Genomic DNA, 21,826 nt, shown 5'->3' with positions numbered 1-21,826 from the left:
ATGAAAATTCAATCAAGATAATAGTAAAACCTTGATCTAGTGTTTTTCTATGTCAATGGATCAAGTGGGAGAATGTTGAAATATGAATTTGATTCAACTTTATGTGACTTGGTTTGACATGGGCACATCATGGAAAGGTATAACTTATGAGAGTTATAGGGCAATTGTTGGTAACCACTAATTGTGGTAACCACCCACTACAGGCTTCTCTCATAAGCTTATAAGAAGGGGCTTGGTTGCTTGATGAGAACAACAAAAGAGTGTCCTCTTTTTCTTTATTTTTTGGGTTGAAGGTCCTAGTCACCATCAACTTGACGGCCTAGGCTCATCATGGGTGTCAATAGGCTGAGGAGGATGTCGATCACCTGTGCTCACAAATTTCATCTATGGCGTCTACCGGTATGCATTCCTACTTTTACATTCCGGTTTTGTTTTGATGAACGCCAACAGTAAGACCCTGTATCTGGCTAAAATGTCATACGCGATCAAGAGTCAGGACAATACTTGATGTTTAAGTGAGAGCCTGACTTTGTAAGTGTGATCCTCGGCTATGAGAGGATCCCGTGCAATGGAGGCTCCAAAAGTGTCCCATACGACATCTCTCCTTCCATGTCTCTATCGTGCAATGCTATGATCGAACAGACTTGATCAGTGTCGCTCTAGTGTTACCTTGGTAGCAACCCATGATCAACCCCTCGCTGAGTGTAGGTGCTTTTGGAAAACATGGTAGGTTAGGATCGTAAAATAACCTATAGATCTTATTTAATTAAATTAAATAAATATTTTTTTCAAGTTAAATCAGATTTTATACGTGGTACAAATCTGGCCACGGCACATGCTATGCTTTTCATTTCTGTGGCATAAAGTAAATTTTTACAAAATATAAAAAATAAGTTTTATACTTTTATAGAGACTACCGTGCACATATCTTAATGGTTGATTCATGTGTAACCATGCTCGTAACATATCATAGCACTACATAACATGAAAAGAATCCTTATTCAAGAAAAACTGAAAACAATAATTCAATAATATTGTTTGTATGACTTGATTATCATACTATATGCTACTCTTATCCAAACAAAGAAAAAGCCTTGTTGTACAAATATGGTTAACCACAAAAACAATAAAAAAAATTCAAACCACCATACGGTTCTAGCAAACGTTGGTTCATGAATCAGTTGGGGGCTGATTCTCATACTAACATAGACATGACAGGATGATGTTAACACCATGTAAAACCACCATACGGTTCTAGCAAACGTTGGTTCATGAAGTTGCAAGGAAGCATGATACGGTTTACATGCATTCACTATAGCAATAACTTAACCACCATAGATGCCGGAATATGACATAAGATTTAATATTCAATGGTTATCTTATCATTAAGTCAAAAGCTTTTATAATGATATTAACACAAAAGGAACAAGAACCTGCAAACAAGCAAATCCCAACATACACACCAAAAGTATGTCTGTACATAGATAGAAGTGATATTACAAGCACATATATGTCCAATCAATTAGTTCTGAAAACTTCAAGTGTGAAAAGCTCCTGAATGGTGTAAAGCTTCAGTGAGGCTCTGTAGTGCCTTATCATAGGATACAAACCCCATAAACCAGAACTCATGGCCATCACTTGTAACGATTTGAATGTACTTTTCAGTAGGATTCACCCTGTTTAAGGATGGGGTCACTGCAGCTAACTGTTCAAGAAGCACAATTACCTGCATATAAGGCATAACAGTCAAATCTTGTTCTCAGGATTTTTTCAGCAAGTGAAGATCTCACAATAAATTGAAAATGTTTTTTTCCTCAAAATATAAAGAAAATTTCAGTACCCCCATAGTTTATATATATATATATATATATATATATATATATTGGTAGTCATGCATGATTTTGTCATTTTAATTAGTTAATGACTCAACATTGATATACCAAATTATGATAAGTTAATGACTTAATATTGATATAATAACTTATGGGGATAAAGTTAGTCTTACATCAATTGTGAAAAAAAAGGAGTAGCCCGATGAGGTGGTTATAAGAGGGCCACCCTAATCAGACAATGCATACTGAAGAGTTAATTCTCTTCATTGAAAACTGCGGATAAGAGTTGGTTTTCTTGATTGACAACCATGACTCGCAGAGGTATTACAAGAGTATCTTTCATGTTAAATACATATAATCCTCTTTTTTGAGAATCATGAAGTATAAAGAGTAGTGCAGAAATACCCTTGCATGCTAAATATAATCATCATCAAATAATCATGTTTTTTATCAAAAAATGATGATAAAAATCACAATAAATTAAATACAGCGATATTTTTAGTATATCAAGTTGAAAACAGTTCAGTTTTGTAGTTTATCACAATTTTTTTGTGATAAATTCAAATATCACCAGCATTTGCAACTGAGGCATAAGTTCATCAACCAACAGATGCCAAAATCAAAATCAACGGAAACCAAAAGAAACATGAGATATTTATGACTTAGGCTATTATGTTGTTCCATAAAGAGATCGCAACCGCAAAATATCATATTTCTTCGATTAGAACAAGTGGATTTATTTGAATTCATGGCTTCAGGAAAAAAAGAACATTTACAAATTCAGCTTCTTCAGAGCATTGAGGAACAAGCTAGTGGCTTCCCAAAATTAAGGGCAAGTTTTTCTCACTTGAGAAAGTAGGCCATTTTTTCCTGAGAAAGTTTTTCATAAGTTTGAAAAACATATGATTTACTTGCCCATGGGAAATTACCTAAAAACACATGTAATTTTCATAGGTGAGAAATTTTCACTGTGGAGATGATTCTCAGTTACCTCCTCAGGGGTATGATTGTTGCAAATGTTCCATAAATCTTCAGGAAACTATTGACCAAAGTCACACAAATATTGCTCTGACAATTGCAAGGTATTCTACATACTGCGATCTCACACAAAGAGGCTTTCCCAAGCTTACAGTTTGATGAAGGTTTACATCTCAATTAACAAATGAATTCCCTCTTAGTGTCTAATTCCTAGACACGTGCCCCTGGGTCATACCACTTCACAGGCACATAATCAGAACTTTGCCAATATTTTTGTACTCCAAGCATCACATGATCAACAAATGATTGATTTCAATAGATGAGAACATCTACTTAAAAGAAGAACCCCAGAAATATGGGGAAAGGCAATATTTTCCTGTACAGATACTAAATTCCATCTCTTTGGTACTTGTCAAGATCCCTATCAGCCCTAGAAAAGTAAATGACAACAAATCAATGAAAAATAAGAGCAGAACAATAGTCACTCTTCAGTCCAATACTGAATATTCTTTTAGAACCTTAGTTGTCTAGTCATTTCAACTCGTAGCACATCACTGAGATCGGTTTTCATTTTTCATGTTTTTAACGCCTTGATAATAACAGCATACAAAGTTATCTATAAGATCACATTACATGATCAATATGCATTTATAGCTTTCAGGCACTAAGTGATTCTGAATTTATCAGCAAATTATCACAAACATCAACATGACATTGCAAACATTCTCTAGATCACCTGAACATGGTACACAATCTGAAGCAGAATAATCCTGATATCTGACATGACTCTCTCTCTCTCTCTCTCTCTCTCTCTCTCTCTCTCTCTCTCTCTCTCTCTCTATATATATATATATATATATATATATATATATATATATATATATATATATATATATATATATATATATATATATATATATATATATATATATATATGCGTGTGTGTGTGTGTGTGTCACGAATAGATGTTAGAATATCAGCAGAGGTTATTAATGATTTTTAGACCCTATCATTAACATATAATACATACACATACATAAATGCATGCACATATGTATACACATACAAGTTGATCAAGAGAATACCTTGTAGTAAATCCATTCCTGCTGCCCTGGGCGTGGAGTATAACAAAGTGGACTATCACTACAAAAGGCAATCCTGGCTGTAGATAAATATAGTGTTCCTATGACAGGCCCAGACGAAGTTGATAAGTAGCAAGCAAATGCTTTTCGAAGCTGCTCCCCTGGCAAGGTCTGAAACGTCTGATGGAAAATCTTGTCCTGCCCACCTTCGATGAGAGCCTTTGTCCCCTGAGCAATTCTTCCCATGGCTGCATCGGCAGGATTGGAACTAGTTCTCACTGTTAAAAAATGCAGCAATAATAAACATTTTCAGAAATGAAAAATACAGGTTCGTTACTACACCTGAAAACAAAAAAGAATAAGGGACATTATATGAAAATGAGAAAAAAGATTGATGAAATATATTTCTTAATGGTAAAGCCCATTAGAATACAGAATCATAACAAGATAGTAAAGGCCTACGTGTTAAATGTATTGATGTAACAATAATCACGACACAACTAGACAAATGATAAAGGATATCAACAATGTATGACACAGATACGAGTCACGTGGATCATCTGCAATCAGAATATCCTTCAGGGGTGTCACTGCTAAACATAAAAAGCCTTTTTCAGCACATGTTCATAAGTCATGGTTTGCCACCAAGGATTTCACCCATACAGAAAGCAATCTTGAATTGGAACTCAAACATAAACTAGGTCCTGTGTAGTCAAAAGCGTAGACTAGGCGCCTAGTCAGGCTAGGCGTTAGGAAAACTAGGAATCAGTTAGATTCCTAGTGTTCCAAAAAAAATGTACTTTTTTGCCAACTAGAGGCCTAGTCAGCGCCTAACCTGCCCTCGCCTAGGTGCGAGGAAAGTAACTTTTTTTCTTTACGATAACACAAGGGGGAGGGTTACTCTCTCGCTCGCTCTCGCAGGCCCAACTCGCCCATCGTCGTCGCCCTCTGCCTCTAGGTACGCCTTTTATCCCCCTTCCTCTGCCTCTTCTTCTTCTTCTCAGCCCCTTACGAAAACACAAGGGGTGAGTTTCTTTGAGTTTAGTTTTTAACTAGGCTTACTTAAGTTATTTGCATTTGTTGCTTTTCTTTTTTAATTAATTTGTTATGTGTATTTGTTTGTGTAGATGTGACATTGAATTGTTGTGTGTGGATGTGACATTGAATGAATATACATATGTATATTTTATTTGAAAGTTAATTGGTTGTCTTTTATTTTAGATTTAATGATGGAGCATCAACGATGTTGATGTTATTTTAATATCTTTAAGACTTGATATTATGTTTAAATTATATAACTTTTGTTGATATTGGTAGTTGTTTGCTTTGTTTATTCAATTGTTCTTATTATTTGGGCTGAATTTGTAATATAACAGGTTTACTATGCTTCATGATAGAGATATCTTATACTTAAGCATTTTTTAACTTTATTTTAAGAATTCAGATTATGTTTAAATTGCATAGCTTTTGTTGATATTGGCAATTGTTTTCTAGTTTATTCAATTCTTCTTAATTTTTGGGCAGGTTTTGTAATATAACAGGTTTACTATGCAGTTATGCTTCATGATAGTGGTATTTTGTACTTTGTCCATTTGTTGATTAATTTTATGTTGTATACATCTTTTATGTTGGTCTTAATAATATTTGGGCAAGTTTTGTAATATAACATGTTTACTATGCTTGACAATAGCAATATCTTACGCTCCGTGCATTTGTTGTTGATTAATTTTATGTTGGATACATGTTTGTTGCTAATTTTAGCACTTTATTTTAAGAATTTAGATTATTTTTAAATTATTTGGCATTTGTTGATAGTTGTTTGCTTTGCTTATTCAATTGTTTTTAATATTTGGGCAGGTTTTGTAATGTTTGACATGTTTTGTTTTTTATCTTTTGCTTATTGTTGATTGATTTTATGTTGCATACATGTTTGTTACTAATTATAGCAGTTTATTTGCATATTTTTTATATTTGTTTGTTTTTTTAATTAAGGTACCGACTAGTTCGCCTAGTCCCACCTAAGTCTCTGACTAGTCTTTTTAGGGGTCCACTGACTAGGCACTCTTTTGACTAAAGAGACTAGGTCTCAGTCATGAATCATCCCTAGAATCAAGGCTCATGAAAATCCAAGATCACAAAGGGATTCAGTCAAGAGTTAGAGAGGAGAAATGATAAAATGTTTCATTCATTATGTGTGAGTGACTAAACAACTACATACATACTTTCATATATACATGTCATATATGTCATGTGTATGGGTGAGTGGGTTACTTTATTTAATATTTTTACCACTGTCCTGTGAATTTTCATTAGTAATACTGTTGTATTGCCAAATGTTAGACTCCATTTACTCCTTGTTTCTTTGATTAAAAATAAACAATCAGTTTCCCCCTATTTGATTTGTTTTCAACTCGTCATTTTGCCACTATGATTGATTGCAGAAAGGTCATAGTTACATGCAGAACAGCCTTTGGCTGCTCACATAAATCAATAACTCACAAATAATAGATTAGAACCCTTCAAACAAATGACATGTTTGCTTCCATAGCTTTCACCTCACCTTAAAATGACCAGATATTTTTTGACAATTATTAAATCGTTATTTATATATTATATTGATGAAATTAGGAATTTATCTGATTTCCAACTTGAGATTGAAATTATAAATTGAATTGAGTCAGTGGTTGAAATAGAATTTAATATTGAATTTAATTAGGCATGAAATGGGAATTTAATAACACGTAGGAACTTAAATTAATTTGATAAAAAATTAAGATGGATTTGGACCTTCATTAGGATGTGGGTTTTACTAATTAAATATGGATATGGATCTTATATGGTATACTCTTATTGTATCGAATCTTAATTGGATTTAAAATCCAGTAAGGAAATCCAATAAATATTCAATTAAGGATAAATCATGAATTTTAATAAAAAATAAAATTGATATAATTATGGATTTGGAGTCCCATAAGCTGGACGTCCAATGCGGACTCCACATAGGGTCACGCCACTTGGAAGGATGATAAATATATATATATATATATATATATATATATATATATATATATATATATAATAATAAAATAAAGAGAAAGAAAGAAAAAAAGTAAGAAATTAGTTTTTTAGTTAATAGAAAATAGAGGAGGGTGGAAGTCCAAATGAATTGGACATTTTTGGAAGCCTAGCTACCTAAGGACTTTAGAGGGGTGTCACCCCCTTCTAGACCTAATTAAATAAATAAAAAAAAAGGTGTGAAAAAAAGAGAGAAGAGAGAGTTACATTTTCCCTTCTTTTTCCTCATGTCTCCTTCTTCCTCCAAGCTATTAGGAAAGTCCAGACCAGAGTTGTCAGTCGAGGAAGCGGGAGCGGGAAGCGGGAGCGGGAAGCGAGGCACTTTTAAAAATGTAGGAAGCGGGGAAGCGTGGGACCACTTAGAAGAAAATTATGAACCGTCTCGGAAGCGACCTAGGAAGCGAACCGGAAGCAATGGGGGAAGCAAAAAAAATGAAAAAAAATGGGGAAGCGAGGGGAAGCGTGGGGGAAGCGAGGGGAAAACGAGAGGGAAGCGTGGGGGGAAGCGCGCTTCCCATAAAAGGGAAGCACGCTTCCCAAAAATGGGGGACGCTTCCCCTCACGCTTCGGAAGCGCGACGTTTCGCGCTTCCGAAGCGCGCTTCCCCTTTACCCTAGGCGCTTCCAGTAACTCTGGTCCAGACCTCCATTAGAGACCTGCAACCACCTTGGTAAAGGTCTAATCCAGCCCGAAACGAGGTATGAGTGGAGAAAAAAATAACGGTGTCGATGCAGGAAGTGCGTTTTCGGTAGAAAATCTCTAATTTTATGATGTTTGATTTTTGGTATGTATTAGCATAATCTCTTTTTTATCTAGGGTTTAGATCTACATGTAATCTAGGCCTATAAATTCAATGGTTATTAGATCTACATGAAAAAGATTTTCGAAAACCCACAATGGTATTTTGAAAGATCTGTTTTGAGAAAACGATTTGAAAAAGACTAGTTTCAAAACCCTAAAAAGCAAAAATCGTGTGAATAGATAGATTTGTATTTATTATATTGTTCAGCATGTATAATGAATGTAGAAGTATGTTTTTGAGTATTTTTTCATGGATCTTGATGCTATAAATATGTCATTTACATAGATCTTAGTTAAAAATACTCGAAAATCGTTTTGAAAAAGGTTTTTGCCAAAAAACGTGTTAGGATTTTGATGTTTTATGATAAAAAAAGTTAACCTGATTATATATATAGTAGATTAGGACATGTATAGCATATTTAAACATTGTTTATTGCATAAATAATTCATGATTCCATGTTATTTTTTTATCTTTTGTGATTTTTGTATAAATGAAATTGTATTTGATATATTCCATGAAGGTTTTATGATTTTTGGATTATGTTTATTAATGTTTTAGAAAGATTAGCATAAATATGATCAAAGATGTGTTGTATGATGTAAATATTTTTAGAGCATCCAAAAATCGTGATTGTATGAGTTTCACTATGTTTCTTATTCTTGCTTAATAAATCTTGCATGAGTTTGAATCTTGGATATTCTGTCCTCATTTTTTTATTCGACCAGTTTAAAAAAAAAATCAATATCTTTATGAAAATGATGACAATAAATAAAAATAAAAATATTGGAGTGTTCTACAAGGGTGGAAGTCCAAATGAATTGGACTTTTTGAGAAGCCTACCTACCTAAGGACTCTAGAGGGGCATCACCCCCTTCTAGACCTAATTAAATAAATTAAAATAAAATAAAAAGGTGTGAAGAAAAAAAAGAGAAGAGAAAGTTACATTTTCTCATTTTCTTCCTCACATCTTCTTCCTCCAAGCTATTAGGAAAGTCTAAACCTCCATTAGAGACCTGCAACCACCTTGGTAAATGTCTAATCCAGCCCGGAACGAGGTACGGGTGGAGGACCCAAGGAAAAAGCAACGGTGTCATTGCGGGAAGCGCGTTTTCGATAGAGAATCACTACTTTTATGATGTTCGATTTTTGGGATGCATTAACATATCCACTTTTTTATTCAGGGTTTGGATCTACATGTAATCTAGGCCTAGAACATCAATGTCTATTAGATCTACATGAAAAAGATTTTCGAAAACCTTAAACGGTATTTTGGAAGATCGGTTTTGAGAAAACAATTTGGAAAAGACTAGTTTCAAAACCCTAAAAAACAAAAATCATGTTATTGCATAAATAATCCATGATTCCATGTTATTTTTTTGTATCTTGCAGTGTTATTAAAAACACTCCTTAAGGCGCAAAAGGCGCACCTCGCCTTGAGGCATGGCCCTTTGTGCCTAAGGTGCCAGCATGAGGCGTGAGGCAAAAAAAAAAAGTTGAGGCTTACACTTTACCTAAGTCACAGGGACTCGGCAAAGCAGGTGTCGCACCCGCGTCGACGCGATGCGGGTGTGGCACCGGGTGCGATCAACACGACCCTCTCCCTCGTCGCAAGTACGTACCCTCTGGCTCCCTCTCGCTCTCTTCTTGTGTCGGCAATGGAGGGGTCGAGCCCCCCTGTTCCCTCTTGCTCTCTTGTTGGGTCGGCAGGGGAAGGCCTGAGCCCCCCCCCCCCTACGCCCTCTCGCTCTCTTGTTGGGTCGGCAGGGGAGCCCCCCCCCCCTCTCGCTCTCTTGTTGGGTAGGCAGGGGCCGAGAACCCCCCCCCCCCCTCTCACTCTCTTGTTGGGTGGGCAGGGGCCGAGAACCCCCCCCCCCCCTCTCACTCTCTTGTTGGTTCGGCAGGGGAGGGGCTAAGCCCCCCCTGCTCCCTCTGTTTTCGACAGGGGAGGGACCGAGCCCCCCCCCCCCCCCCTCTCGCTCTCTTGTTGGGTCGGCAGGGGAGGAACTGAGCCCCCCCCCCCCCCTGCTCCCTTTGTTTTCGACAGGGGAGGGGGTCGAGCCCCCATTCCTGCTCCCTCTTATTTCAGGAGAGGGGTTGAGTTCCTCCCTGTTTTTGGTAGGGAAGGGGCAGATCCCCCCTCCTTGCTCCAGATTTTATTATATATAATATATATATATATATTATATATTTTTATATCAAGATAATGTCTGTATAATTGATTTAAAAAATTTAATGTATTTGTTTTTGTGTTTTCAAGATAAAAATGACGGATAAAGGAAAAGGACTTGCGTCATCATCATCCCAACATGTGAGTTTTGTTGCTAGTTTTGCTGATAGTTGTAGTGGGATTGATGATGTGGAGTCACTATGGGTACATGTAGATAAACTTGCAAAAACTGAAGGAGGTGGTGGAAACAAGAGATTTCGATGCAAGTTCTGTGAAAGAGATTTTGTTGGGTCTTATACAAGAGTGAAGGCTTATTTGTTGAAGATACTAGGACATGGCATTTCAGGATGCAGAAAAGTTGATGAGGCAATGCGAAGACAATACAAGAAGAATATGAGAAGAGAAAGACAATGACCGATTCTTGTGCATTTAGTGTGCCATTTGCAAGCCATCAAGAAGATGCTGAAAAAAAAGTCTATGTAGAAGGTAGAGGAACGATACAAACAACATTCAATATACATAAAAGAGAAGAATTGGATAGAAAAGTTGAGAGGTATTTTTATTCTAGTTCACTCCCATTTAATGCGGCTAGAAATCCTTATTGGAAGGATTTAGTAACATCCTTGGCAAATTGTAATTTGAGTGGCTATGTGCCTCCAAGTTCAGAAAAAATACGAACCACACTTCTTGCAGAAGGGAGGGCAAATGTGGAGAGGTTGTTGGAGATTAAAAAATATTCATGGGAGCAAAATGGAGTTTCTATTGTGTCTGATGGATGGACAGATATTCAAAGGCGTTCACTGATCAATTTCATTGCTTGTTCGCTTAGTGACCCAATATTCTTGAAAGTAGTTGATGCATCTAGGGAATATAAAAATGTAGAGTATTTGAAGGGGTTGTTTATAGAAGTCATAAAAGAAGTGGGTGATTAGAAAGTGATACAAATCATTACAGACAATGCTCCAGTTTGTAAAAGTGCAGTGTTGAGTTTAGAGAGTGAGTACCCTCATATTTTTTAGACTCCCTGTGTAGTACACAGCTTAAATCTGGCCCTAAAGAGCATCTGCAACCCGAAAGAAGAAGAAAATTTACAAGCATATGCTTTTTGTTCATAGATTAAAGATTTAGAAAAAGATGTCAAAAGCATTAAAAAAATTGTTGTTAACCACCATCGTGTTAATTCTATATTTAATAGGCATTATGACCTGAAATTGTTGAAGGTCACTGAAACATGTTTTGCATCAATCATTGTGATGGTGAAGATGATTAAAAGAGTGAAGAATGCTTTGGTTAACACGATGACTGGTGAAAATTGGATATTCTATCGTGCTGATGATGATATCAAGGCTCAAGAAATTAAAAAATTCATTCTTGATGATGAGTTTTGGGACATAGTGGTATACTTCCTTCAATTTACGCAACCTATTTGGGAAATGTTAAGAGAAGTTGATAAGGATGAGCCCATGCTTCACAGAGTTTATAAAATGTGGGATAATATGATTGAAAAAATACAAACTATAGTTTTCAAGCATGAAGAAAAAAATCTTGCATTGGATGATTCAGAACTTTTTAATCATATTCATTCAATTTTACTCTAAAGATGGGATAAGAGCAACACTCATTTGCATTGCATGACACATTCTCTTAATCCAAAATATTATGCAAGTGGCGAACTAGTGGTATTGGTCGTGTCCCTCCAAATTTAGACTCAGAGCTATCAAGACATAGAAATATGTGTATGACAAGACTTTTTCCAGAAGGATATCTTCTACATCAAGTCACAAAAGAGTTTGGAAATTTTTCATCTTCGAGATTATATGGACCGACATTATTCGCGAGAGAGGAGGATAATATAGATCCTATCACATGATGGTCAACATTTGGATCAGAAACACCTCTTCTCCAACGTCTTGCATTAAAATTGTTATCGCAGTCTGCTAGTTCATCTTGTTGTGAAAGAAATTGGAGCACATATTCTCAAATCCACAACATGAAGATAAACAAACTCACCAGCAAGTGTGCAGAAGATTTAGTATATGTTCATTCAAATCTTCAATTACTTTTGCGAACCAATGATGAATACAGGTACTAATCTGTTCTATTAATTATTTGATTATTTCTTAGTTTTTCATTTAAATATACTTGTATTGTATTTAACATTTTTAAATTGGGTTTGTAACGCAGACAAGGAACATCCAAATTTTGGGATGTAAACCCAAAAGAGTGTGACTTCGAGGGAGAGCATGATTTCAACATAACAAACATGGATTTAGCCGAGCCCAGTATTCCTTCTAATGATGCATTTGATGATGAAGAAGAAAATTATTAAGATCCATTACTTCATCAAGATATACTTTGGTATGTAATTTAGTTCTTTTCTGCTTTACTTATTTGATTGATATTTAGGTTGATTTATGTAATTACTTTACTTATTTGATTGATATTTAGGTTGATATATTGCATGAATGATGAATGATATTATGACAATGTTAACTGTTAAAACTTCAAAATTATATATATATATATATATTACATTTTTGCCCTGCCGCACCTCGGCACATGCACCCACACCCATGTGACATAGCGTTTTACGCTTTGCCTCAGTTTTTTGTGGAGTACCTCGGTACGCCTCAAAGCTTTTCACAACACTGGTCTCTTGTGATTCTTGTATAGATGAAATTGTATTTAAGATATTCCATGAAGGTTTTGTGATTTTTGGATTATGTTTATTAATGTTTTAGCAAGATTAGCATAAATATCATCAAAAATGTGTTGTATGATATTGTAAATGTATTTAGAGCATCCAAAAATCATGATTTATGAGTTTCATCATGTTTCTTGTTCTTGCTTAATAGATCTTGCATGAGTTTGAATATTGGTTATTCTGTCCTCGTTTTTTGTTCAGACCAGTCTAAAAAAAATCGACATCTCTATAAAAACAAGGTCAATAAATAAAACTAAAAATACTGGAGTGTTCTACACATCTAGGACTTTAATTTAGAATCTTATTTATGTTAGATTTTATAAATCAAGAGTTTTACCATGCGTGAAGGGTGAGGAACAGAGAGAGGAGCTGCAGAGAAATCCTGATTCCCAATACAGGAATCGGCTATTGATCTTTTCATTATATGCTATTACTAATACAAAGTTATAGGGTACTAAAATACCTTTTTACAACAAGAAATAATTACTCATGTGCCATTAATGAAAGGAATACATTATTACGGGTCTGGACCCTGACCCGTGACCCGATATGAACAAAACACATCTTTTCAGTTCCGTCCCGTTTAGTTCAGTTTTAAGGTCGAAACATCCATTGCAATAGAGTATACATTTTTTGCCCTATCAACAAGACTCTTCCGACCAAAGATTTCGAAAGTTGTAAAACCTAATTAAAATTGATCAAAATAAATTGAGAAAAATCTAAGTGAAAGGTAACATGTATAAACAGATTATGTAAAAAGGATTTTTTCAAAAGAATTTTCTATAAATCTTGATAAATTTCTCAAGCTGGAATAAATATTTTCAGTTGACAGGATCTGTCTGATATTTTTTCTGAACAAGGTTCAGTCCCAAAATTTTCTTGATTTTATTACAACGAATTTTGCAATTTTATTTCTTAGACTGTGTTCCTAAGATGATGCGGCAAATCCAGTAAAATTTTGAGAATTAAATTTGGTTCCTACGATTTTTTGGGGTTTTCCAAAATCGGGTTAATAGGGATCTGAATTGCACTGTATGGCATGTATTGATGCCCGATTGTATTTAATTTTATGCAGCATGTTTATTGATGTTTAAATGGAATATTTGATTGATATGCGTGTTAACTAAATGCATTTCATTATTGATTGTATTGGGCATGCCTAAATATCAATGATTAGCCTACTTTGACTGTGTACATGCATATTGGTTGCATTATTGTATTGACTTTATGGTAGAGACTGATTGAAAAAATGCATTGAGTGCTATGAATATTGTTGTATATAAACCCTGAATCTTATTGCATATTTCCATTTGCACTATTAATAAGGGAGTTAATTAAGAAATAAAAAATAAAATTAATTTTCTTGTGGCTGATATGTGTGTTAACTGAATGCATTTCATTATTGATTGTATTGGGCATGCCTAAATATCAATAATTAGCCTACATTGATTGTATACATGCATGTTGATTGCATTATTGTATTGACTTTATGGTATAAACTAATTGAAATCATGCATTGAGGGACATGAATATTGTTGCATATGAACCCAAATCTGGTTGCATGTTTGTGTTGGCACTATTAACAAGAGAGTTAATTAAGAAATCAAAAATAAAATTAATTCTCTTGTAGCCTATTGAGAGAATAAATTTGGTACTGACGGTTCTGTAAAATATTAGCTTAGCACGGAAGGTTGATTTTGTCCACCATCTACAGGACCCGTAACCGGGGAAACTAACACGATTTGTCTGCAATGTGGTAGGTAAGACTCATGAAAAAAATTTGATATATCGGGTTGCAAGAGATGGGTACTCTCTCTATAAAATTATATTTTCTCTCCGGAGTAGTCACAGTTGGGGCATTACACAGGTTAATCAACACAATTGCTTGAAACCACAAACCTGGTTCGTACATCCATTTGTGAGAGTCTGTGTTGTACCTACAGACAGATATTGGCAAGTGAAACAAGATTGTGAATTGCATATAAATAAAACATGGCATGTATCATTTAAGCAAAAAAACAATAAGTGAAGATAAGAAGCTATTCATGCATGAAGGATTCACAACACTAGAATAGTAAGTTCATGCATATTGTATATGTTCATGCATTTTGTAAATGTTCATGCATATGAATAATTTATTGTATTGATGTGAATCTTAGCATGAGTGGATACGCAATAAATTGACATGTTATTTTAATTGTTAGCATGATTTTTGTGTTATAGTCTGCTAGGATGTGTATTACATGATTGATATATTTGAGGTCGTTTTTTAATGTATTCCGATATCGTACATTATACAAGTATGTTATTGCCTACTCAGACTCGGATTGTCTGACCTCTTTACTTGAATAATTTTTAGGTTCTAAGAAGGTCGAGTGATACTATGTTGTTGAGTTGTTCACGGACTTTGCACACTGCCTGTCGAGGTGGTGGTTTTGGTTTCTTGTGTTTTTTAGGGTTTGGTTGGCTTGGACATTGGATTTTAAGAATGGTTTCATAACTGGACAAATGAATGATATGAACTTTATTTTAATTCAATTCAATTGATATAGATGTACTCTTATTTCTGTAATTTAGTCAAGTGTATGGTTTGATACGGTAACTATGACAATTTCGATTTGTATATTTTGTTATTTTAAAAATAAAAATAAAAAATTTACGAGAAAAATCGAGTTATAAATCGGGGTCGTTACATAAACAACCATAATCCATAGATAGGGATGCATTTTCATCCAATATATGTCAATATGAAACCTTCTGCATCCCCGGTAAACATATATGATCCACGCATATGACAGAATTTGAATGTTGTCTAATAATTGTATGAGCAAATGTCAATTTCTTCTTAGTCATCCTCAAAAAGGGCAAGTATACTAGATAAATTTACCTAAGTTTGTCATGTGTATAAGCAAACTGGCAATTCTATTATAGTGAAGAAGTAATCAACTTGATTCATCTTACTCCATTAGAAAAGCTTTTGAACTAGGGGTCCACAAGGCCGGCCGTGGGCATCGGGCCGGCCCAAGCCCGTTTACAGCTTGGACCATCAGGTTTTAAGTGCAGCTCGGCCCAGAGATGGCTCAGCCCATTCATTAATGAGCCGGGTTTTGCCCAGTTCTTAACGGGCTCAGGTTTGAAGAGCAGCCCATGACCCAGCACATTGGCGCAATTGGCCAATGTTCAGCGGGTCGTTCCAGCCCGACCTAAACCCATTTGTAGGTTATTTTAGAATGAAGTTCATAAATGAATTCCTATAATACCAAAAGCAATGAATTAAATGATAGATTAATGCACCCATCTAATTATCTTTCTATTTCCCATATAATCAAAGCAACTAATTAGGTAAATATTAATAGTTACCAAGTTACTATGCAACCAACTACTAAAAAATTAATTAGGTAGCTTAGGCCCATCGGGTGTATATAATGGACCGGGTTTTAGACAGGTACCTAACAGGTCAGGGCCTAAAACCTTGACTCAAACCCCGCCCATGGTGGGCCGGGGCGGCTTGGCCCACCGGGCCACCGGGACCATTGCCCACCCCTATTTTGAACCAAGAGCAGATATGTGTACTTCAAACCACAGATTGCCTTTTTGGATCTAGACAACATAAGTTTATGGCTCAACTGTACCAAGGATGGTATGCCCTGTTTAAACTTAAATCTTTTAAAACCCACTAAAGAAGGCATCCACTACTAATATCCAAATTCCAAAGAAAAGATTTTAGGATTTTAGACAGTCAACTAATAAAAAAATTCATGGTATAATCCTTCATCTTGTGTTTATCTTGTCCCTACAAATCCAGCTTTAAACCTCTCTATACCTCAGTACAGTTCATTGTTAATCCTATAAAACTAGGGTTTTCCAGAACCAACAATGCTCATGCTATGCCTACTAATTATCGACATATAGTGCTAATATCTCTTAAATTCATAAGTTTCTACCCATCCACACAGATTTTGTACATTCACGAAAGCTAGCAGATTCTTAATGATGTTGAAGCAAGAACACTTTACCTCTAACCCACAATTCAGATGAAAGTTTACAACCAAACCTGCATGCTGTAGCAAAAAAATAACTCAAACTCAGGAGTCAATGGCTGCATATAAATAGTTCTTTGCTCATTCAAAACTTCAGTTTCTCAACATGGACTGGGTTGCCATGAATGCCCAGATCACTATCCAAATCATAGCTCTATTCATGGAAACATTTCTATGTGTTCCATTACACTGTCACAATTGCTTTATTGTTGGTTGCTAGGTGTGCATGGAAAGACTGAGTTTGCTTTCCATAATTTGGAGGTCTTTGGAATCAAAATATGTACCAACATTCTTCCACGTCATTTCTGTTACTGATGCAGCCCTTCCCTCTCAGAAGTTGAAACTTCAAGAATGCACAAAGAAAATAACAGGAATAGAGACATGATGAGGTTATGGAGCAGCAAGTTATTGGTAGTATTTACATGGATTGGGTTATAGAGAAGCAGGTCATTTAGATTATGGAGAATCATGCAGTTTCGAATCAAACTTTTTTATGAAATCAAGAGGGAGAATGGTGTGATTTTGGAGTCAGATGGTTGCACATGACAGCTCGATCAGTTTAGGAATTTAGGATCTCTACCAGTTTTAACAGCTATCTTGTAAATCAAAATTAGATGCTGTAACTTCGCTGTATCCTTATCTCTATCTCTTGAATGATTCTAATGTATACGGAAAAGAATGAGTAGTGAAATCATCCATTTCAGCACCTACTCTTCCCAGAAAACCTTATGATTTCATTATTCTCGGATAAGTGCTTTCTTCTTCAAGCATAGACAAGTTCAATAGTTCTTTCATGACATGCAACTCAATCGTTAAATTCAGATCTCATGCTTCTTTCAATATTTACCCCGATCAAATTACACACACATAATAAAATTCAATATATTATATTCCCATCCACCATTCAACAATTTGAACAGCATTGAAAATACCAATTACAATCTAATCTCATAGGCAAGAAAAAGAGTTGCTAATACCATTCTTATAACAACAATATAAAAGTTAAGTGAACAAAATTTCTCACAATGTTGCCAAACGTTCCCAACGTATCCTTCGGCTTGGCTGGCAGTCTCATCAATCTTCTTCCCCAACCTATTCAGCACGCTCATGATCATATCCATCGGACCTAAAAGAACGACAAAACTTCAACATCTTTAAATAAATTCACAAAATTCCCATTCCCCACAAAATGAAACGTGACAGAGAGAGAGAGGTTTGATGATTTTTTTTTTTTGTAGAAACATACTCCAACAAGATGAAATGAGAGAATGGGTTTTGTGTTTTCTTTGTAAAAATCACAAATTTCCCGCTCCCCACAAAATGAAATGAGAGAGAGAGAGAGAGACTAACTCTTGCCGGTGGAGTTGGGAACGGGGGCGGTCTGCACGTAGGGGTTGTCAGTCCGGCTCTGGTACTGCACGCCGCCGCCGGAAACGGGTGGGCCCGAGTAGTTGGTCGCTGCACCACCACCCTTTGCCGGATCCATGGCGTCTCCGGCGACCCAGGCAGAGGCCTGCTGGTTCACGGGGTGCGCCTCCGGCCCCGTCGGCACGCCCATCACCCACGTCCCCCACCGCCCCCCTTCACCCGTCGCCGACGACGATGCCGTCGTCTTCTCGTCCCCAAGATTCTTGTCCATCCGTTCCGATCGAACGGGGGTTAGAGTGAGAGAATCGGATTCCTTCTCTGCTTTTCCTGAAAAGAGGAAGAAGGACTCTCTCTCCCCCTCTCTCTCTCTCTCTCTCTCGCTCTCTGTGATGAATTACTAGAGAAAATTCCACTTAGGGACCATTCCTTTACTATAATTTCAGAATAGCTTTTTAGATATTGCCGCAAGTTTCCTGAAAACCGCTAAATAAAAGCTTCGGGTTAACATTATCGAATCGGGAAACGTGGGTTTTTTCGTTTTTCATATTACTTTGGCACTGAAAAGTGAAAAATACTTATTTATCGTCATAGGAAAGAGAAGGGTACTCCTCGTTTGTAAAAAAACAAAAGAAGGAGATTTAACTTGAGTTAATAGATAATGGATAGGTCTCTGTTTGGCACTTTCCACCTCTCTCTCTCTCTCTCTCTCTCTCTCTCTCTCTCTCTCTCTCTCTCTCTCTCTCTCTCTCTCTCTCTCCACACACACACATAATGTAACGCCCTTGTTGCAGCCTGCAATGGCTGCCTTCAAATCTTTATCTCCAATCTAGCTGCTATTAGAGTCTCTTTGGTGCTATTAACTTTATATTTAAATGGTAGGAGCAGTAGAGGCAAAGAAGACCATAGTGGTGGTGGTTATGGCAATGGAAGAAGGAAGATTGATGGGTGGTTGGAAATCTAAAGACAATGCCCATTCCCATTCCCCTTCCCCACATATGATGTGCATGCTGCATCCAATGTATGAATTTGAAAATTTTCATGTCCACGTCTACTCTGTTGTACTTTAAAGGAGAATGATGTGTTGGGGGGTGAACCCATACCTCCAAGCATCTAATGCAATTACTCAAAGTATGAGAAACTCCAAAGAAAACAGTAACCGCACTAAGCACACTCATTGCATTCATATTAGTACCTTATACATAAGCTCTTATTTATAATCAAGGCTTCCTAAACCAGGTAAAAGTGAACAAGAGTCTCCAAAATGAAAAGGGACTTACATAGTTCCACAAGACTCATACATAACAATGGACTATTTTCTACTATACCAACTCCTATAATAACTCAAATATCATTAAAAAACAAAAATATCAAAACTACCCAACCTAATTAAAATTCAAAATACAGCAAAAATAAACCCAGTCAAAGACCCAATCAACACTCCCCTTAGTGTTGACTCTAAACTTGCAATGCAGAGAACACCACCCAACTTCTCAAAACTAAGCCATTGCCAATGGCTTGGTCAAGATAACATGATTAACTGAAGAAACTATAATCAAATCAACCTCTTCTGCAGCTACAATTTCTCTGTTGAAGTTTTCTTGCCCATTGACTCAATCGTCAATACAAAAGATATTAGTGTATGTGGTCATACCAGTAAAAAATAATAGGACATGTTGAAAACATAACTTGGACCTTGCTCAAACCTACTCTTCAACCATATCATGTCTTAATACCAACTTTAGTTATCTCGTCACACATACGGTTCTTCATTGCCAAGATCACAAAGAAGTCTTCCCACTTTTGGCTTTCCATTTTCTTCTTGCCCATGCATGTTCCACTACATTAAGTGCTCCAACGATATCAATTTCATTCACCTCTTTTAATAAATCTTGACCGATCAAATAGGACATGATATAAAATTTTCAATATTAGTAGTTTATGCTATTAAGCTTTTTTATTCCAATAATCATGATATTTGATACGTCCCCCATGACTCCAATAAGAAATATCGAGTTTTCACACGATTCAAAAACAAGAATCCATATCGCGATAATCCTAACACCGATTGTCGCCGTCTCATCAAGGGTTTTACAAGCCTCAACCCACCAATAAACTGTGAAACCAATTCACAATCGTAGCTTGAAAATAATAGAAATTCAAACCAATATGGCATATACCTCAAAGCGCCAAACCATTCCCTCAATTCATTGATGTCATGGCTCTGATATGATGTTGGGGTGAGTCCATAACTTCAAGCTTCTAATGCAATTATGCAAAGTATTAGGGACATGAAAGAAAAGAGGAAAGAGAAGGAAAAGACAAAAATTAGTTTTGAGGTAAAACTTGGTTTTTTCAAAACCAGGTTTGTCCTTTGTCATCCGAACAAGGCCTTAAACATTATTAGGTGTTGTAATGGAAAATATAACAATTTTGAGTTTAGGCTAGAATTTTAGGCTCAGGCTTGTTAGGAACCAGGCCAAAACCCGGTCCGGTCCATTAGCGGGCTGGCCTAATGAACCAGAGTTATAAAAATAAAAAAAATAAAGAAAATAAAATTAATATTTTATGGAAACTAGAAATCACATAGTGGAAACTTGTTAATTACTTTTAATTATATAATTAATTACACTAATTTTAAGAGAAAGATAATTAATTGCACAAAATCACATTAATTGCACTAGGATTGTTTTGTGTAAGAATCGTCTTATTTGGGCCCACCAGACCCACCCTGGACTCATCCTACTTAGCATTGGCTCATTGGGCAAATAGGTTGGGTCATGGGCCTATATATCTTTAAACAAGAGCCCATTAAGAATGGGGCCAAAACCCGGCCTGATACTAAATGCCCGATCAACGGCCCGGTCCATTAGCTGGTCCAGCCGACCCGATGCCCACCCTTAGCTACATATTTGTTGGCAAAAGTGATGTTCTGTAGGAGCAGTGCACGTCACCTTGTGTTGGGATGTTGCAGCTTCAAAAGCCAACGGTATAATTGCCTAACCCCAGCCTACTTTTCCAAAAAAACTAAAAAAAGTGATGTCACTGCCTACAATTATGATGCGTTTGAAGTTTGAACATTTTTTCATTATTTCTAAAATAGTCCTGTTAATATTCCAATAATAAATATAACTTTTCATATTAAAATATCACAAATATATTTTTATTAATTAAAAATATAAAATGTGTCCTCTGTCCTAGTCTTCAAAAAAATCACTAAGGTGGTGAATGGGTGTAACCACTTATCCAGATGATCAAGAGAAGGTAGAATCTTCAATCATAGGTGACAATGAGATTTCCCAATTTATCCCGTTTATCTGGGTTACTGGGTAAACCCATACACCCCTTAAGGGTGCATTTGAATCTCTCGAACCTCAAATTTCATAGAGAACCTAGGGTTTGAGATTATATGATAACATGTTTCCCTCCTTTCTCTCCTTTTCTCTAGTTCATTCTCAGATTTATGATCTCACTCTCACTCGCGCATATGCGAGTATGACTCGATACAAGACACGAATACGACACGCAAACTTGACAAAAAGGACAGGAGGACACGGATTTTTCTATTTTTAAAAAATAAAAATATCAATATTTTTAAAACATAAAAAATAAATTCTTAGCAAAATAGTATTAAAAATCAATAAAAACTTATTAAAATATTAAAATAACATAAGCAAGTGTTGGTTTATGTATCACTGAGTTCAGTCGTGACATCGAGGATATGCAACCAAAATGGCATGTCTTTTGTCGGCAGGGAGACCTCAAGGGTTTTACCAAACCG

The 21,826-nt window shown here is 36.0% G+C and overlaps 1 protein-coding gene across 1 annotated transcript; it reads right to left on the bottom strand.

Annotated features, from left to right (window-relative positions):
* Positions 1-1,359: 1,359 nt before the first annotated feature.
* On the bottom strand, positions 1,360-18,404 carry LOC149839379 (putative GEM-like protein 3). Its single transcript, XM_090002509.1, has 4 exons — positions 18,031-18,404; positions 17,705-17,806; positions 3,896-4,170; positions 1,360-1,726 (listed from the first exon to the last, which is right to left on the bottom strand). Exons 1-4 carry the CDS (start codon positions 18,317-18,319, stop codon positions 1,538-1,540), a joined length of 855 nt encoding a protein of 284 aa, XP_089858635.1. The 5' UTR covers positions 18,320-18,404; the 3' UTR covers positions 1,360-1,537.
* Between the last annotated feature and the right edge of the window lie 3,422 nt (positions 18,405-21,826).

This window comes from Nuphar pumila, chromosome 4 (assembly GCF_984573655.1).
Source record: "Nuphar pumila chromosome 4, dmNupPumi1.hap1.1, whole genome shotgun sequence".
NCBI classification, from domain to species: domain Eukaryota; kingdom Viridiplantae; phylum Streptophyta; class Magnoliopsida; order Nymphaeales; family Nymphaeaceae; genus Nuphar; species Nuphar pumila.
Note: the sequence above shows the minus strand (reverse complement) of the source record. Positions and strands in the feature narration are given on the sequence as shown.

Coding starts and splice junctions, on each gene's coding strand:
- LOC149839379 (XM_090002509.1), bottom strand. CDS start 18,319: ATGGACAAGAATCTTGGGGACGAGAAGACGACGGCATCGTCGTCGGCG. Junction 4,171..17,704: donor TGGGAACGTTTGGCAACATT/GTGAGAAATTTT, acceptor ATTTTTTAACAG/TGAGAACTAGTTCCAATCCT. Junction 1,727..3,895: donor AGGAATGGATTTACTACAAG/GTATTCTCTTGA, acceptor CCTTATATGCAG/GTAATTGTGCTTCTTGAACA.